The following is a 2500-nucleotide window of genomic DNA, read 5'->3' as shown; positions in this document are numbered from 1 at the left end:
CTAAACAACAAAACGTTAATGTGTGTTAGATTGCGTTGCTCGGGTAAACTATGTAAGCTCCCGTCGGGAGGTAACGATCAAGGTAGGCCTACTGTCTTCAGTGGTGGTGCATGATTGTTGATGTTTGCTCTCAGCCAACTGGATCATATACTGCATCATATGATTTTTTGTAAGCTTCACCATCAATTCAACTGGCTAATCATTGAGCTCATTCAAAATGTACAACTTTTATTCTATGTTTTTGTTAGCCTGGATCTTGCCAACTTGGTCTGCCAACCCTCCCGCAGACAAGACGTTTTGTGATGTCCTGAAAAAGTTTAACATAGAACGTCTGAACGTATCAGGCCATAACAGGATTCATCTTTTCAAATTGTATTGTAAGAATATCATGACGAAGTAGATAAAAAGATAGACAAAAAAGCTTAACATTGGTTATTATCTATTACATCAATCAATCAATCAATCAATCAATCAATCAATCAATCAATCAATCAATCAATCAGTCAATCAATCAATCTTGACCTGCATGTCTATTGACACCTCTCCGAACTCAAACTGACTGGTCCATTAGTAACGCAACTTCGTGTCAGAAAGGTGATCAATCAGCACAAAACATCTCATGGTCATATCTAACTATGCCCACTCTCACCTCAACACTATAAATGTAAACATAGAATCCTATATTTTCCAGAAAAGGAAAAGCTGTGAAGTGAAATTCTATGTAGCATCACCAACAATTTGGGAGGGATCAGGCAATATTACAGCAACTAGAATATTCAAAAGGGTTTATTTCCTGTACTGAAGGCTAACCATTTTCTATGGATCGTGTTGGATTTATGTGGTGAAAATGGTTGATTTTATTCGTCTTATAACCAATGCCTTAAAACACTCTCTCAACTTCAAAGTCTATGAAAGGTTCCAAATACCGGGATCGGCTCCCAGTTTCTGGAGTTTTCTATGCGTAACCTTGTAACCTCGTTACTCATGCCTCTTATTTCTAGCTAGCAGATGGAACCAGCTCTGCCATCATTAACATCTCTACCTCTCTCTCCAGTTTACATGTACGTATAACAGATAAGGGATCATTCATTATTCTCACTTGTCATCTTCATCCTCTCTTTAAGTGGATTCAGTGTGAATAAATCCATGGCCCTGCTAACACAAAGTGCTCTGGTAAGAAAAACCAAAAGAAATGACCAAAATAGTTTTTATAAAATAATTATTTAGTCATTTCTGATTGAATGAGATCTATGAATTGAGGACATACCGCCTCAGGACTTTTCGTAGCTAGTCCCTCCGAGATGCCACGCCCACTCATCATATATTGCTTAATTATTTATCAATTAGTGAACTGGCAGTACAGTAAACTATGATTATTTGAAATGTATAGACATTATACGTAGAAAGCAAACTGAAAATTGGTTTGTAGTCTCCATTTTTCTAGCTAAAAATGATTCTGTCCATGTTCAACGTTCATGTTCTTTTTCCTACCAACAGCACACATTGGCGTTAATCAACAGGGCTATGGATTGGTGCACTTTTGAATATGCACAACTCATTTAATCACCTAAACTTCACCCTCTTTCTCACCCATGTGCTGTACAACATCCTCATTTTTCCTCTATGCAATGCATACTCAATCGTTGCAACCCACCTATTCATTTTAGCGAGCATAGTTTAATTAAGGATGATAATAATAATAATAATAATACTTTCGTTTTATATAGCGCCTTTCAAAACACCCAATGATGTGCATTACCATCAAACTTGTTATGATGCGAGAGATGCATGTGCATGTGCTTGTGCCCTAATGAAGCCAGAGTGTGTGTTTGCATGACTGTGCTACTCTGTGACACCATCCAGGTTTCTCTTCCCATGTTCCCAATCTCTCTCTCTCTCTCTCTCTCTCTCTCTCTCTCTCTCTCTCTCTCTCTCTCTCTCTCTCTCTCTCTCTCTCTCTCTCTCTCTCTCGCACACACACACACTCTACACACTACACACACTACATGTACTGTGGTAGTCATGGATGGATGGCGGGTCAGCCTGCCGGGCTGCCTGCTGTCACGGTAAACATCAGTCTTCCAGTTGTGGCTGGTGGTGGCCAAGGGGGCTGACGCACAGTCTGAAGGCGCAGTTCAAACGCACCGCAAGGAGCTCAATACTCCCACAGATGCAACTAAAAAGCCACCGCAACTCAGATGGACTAATGGAAAGGAGCTGGAGGAGTGCTGTTGGTACTGCACACTACTTACACCAAGGGCTGGATTACTGCACGGGCCTACCAGGCCCGGGCACAGGGGCCCAAGAGTTAAGGGGTCCCTGGAGCCCAAGCCTCTATATTTCTATTCTCATATTGCGTTAAAAATCACACTTTTAGCAACAGTATTTTCACATTTTCTCTGAAGACAGATCTCCTTAACCCCCAACAATATAGGGTCTAACATCTAACAGCATAAAAGCCTAAATCTATTTGTAAACGAGCAAACACCCATGGATGGGG

The 2500-nt window shown here is 40.7% G+C and overlaps 1 protein-coding gene across 7 annotated transcripts in view; it reads left to right on the top strand.

Annotated features, from left to right (window-relative positions):
• The window catches only part of dysf (dysferlin, limb girdle muscular dystrophy 2B (autosomal recessive)), a 97334-nt gene that overhangs the window by 66263 nt on the left and 28571 nt on the right, over positions 1-2500 (top strand). For 4 of the 7 annotated variants that reach the window (XM_063187359.1, XM_063187361.1, XM_063187365.1 and 1 more), the window contains one exon: positions 1002-1061. The exons of the other annotated variants lie outside the window; for them this stretch is intronic. In XM_063187359.1, the coding sequence (XP_063043429.1) occupies positions 1002-1061 (60 nt within the window). The remainder of the gene's footprint in view (positions 1-1001; positions 1062-2500) is intronic. 7 annotated transcript variants of the gene reach the window in all.

Source organism: Engraulis encrasicolus, chromosome 21 (assembly GCF_034702125.1).
Source record: "Engraulis encrasicolus isolate BLACKSEA-1 chromosome 21, IST_EnEncr_1.0, whole genome shotgun sequence".
NCBI lineage: Eukaryota > Metazoa > Chordata > Actinopteri > Clupeiformes > Engraulidae > Engraulis > Engraulis encrasicolus.
Note: the sequence above shows the minus strand (reverse complement) of the source record. Positions and strands in the feature narration are given on the sequence as shown.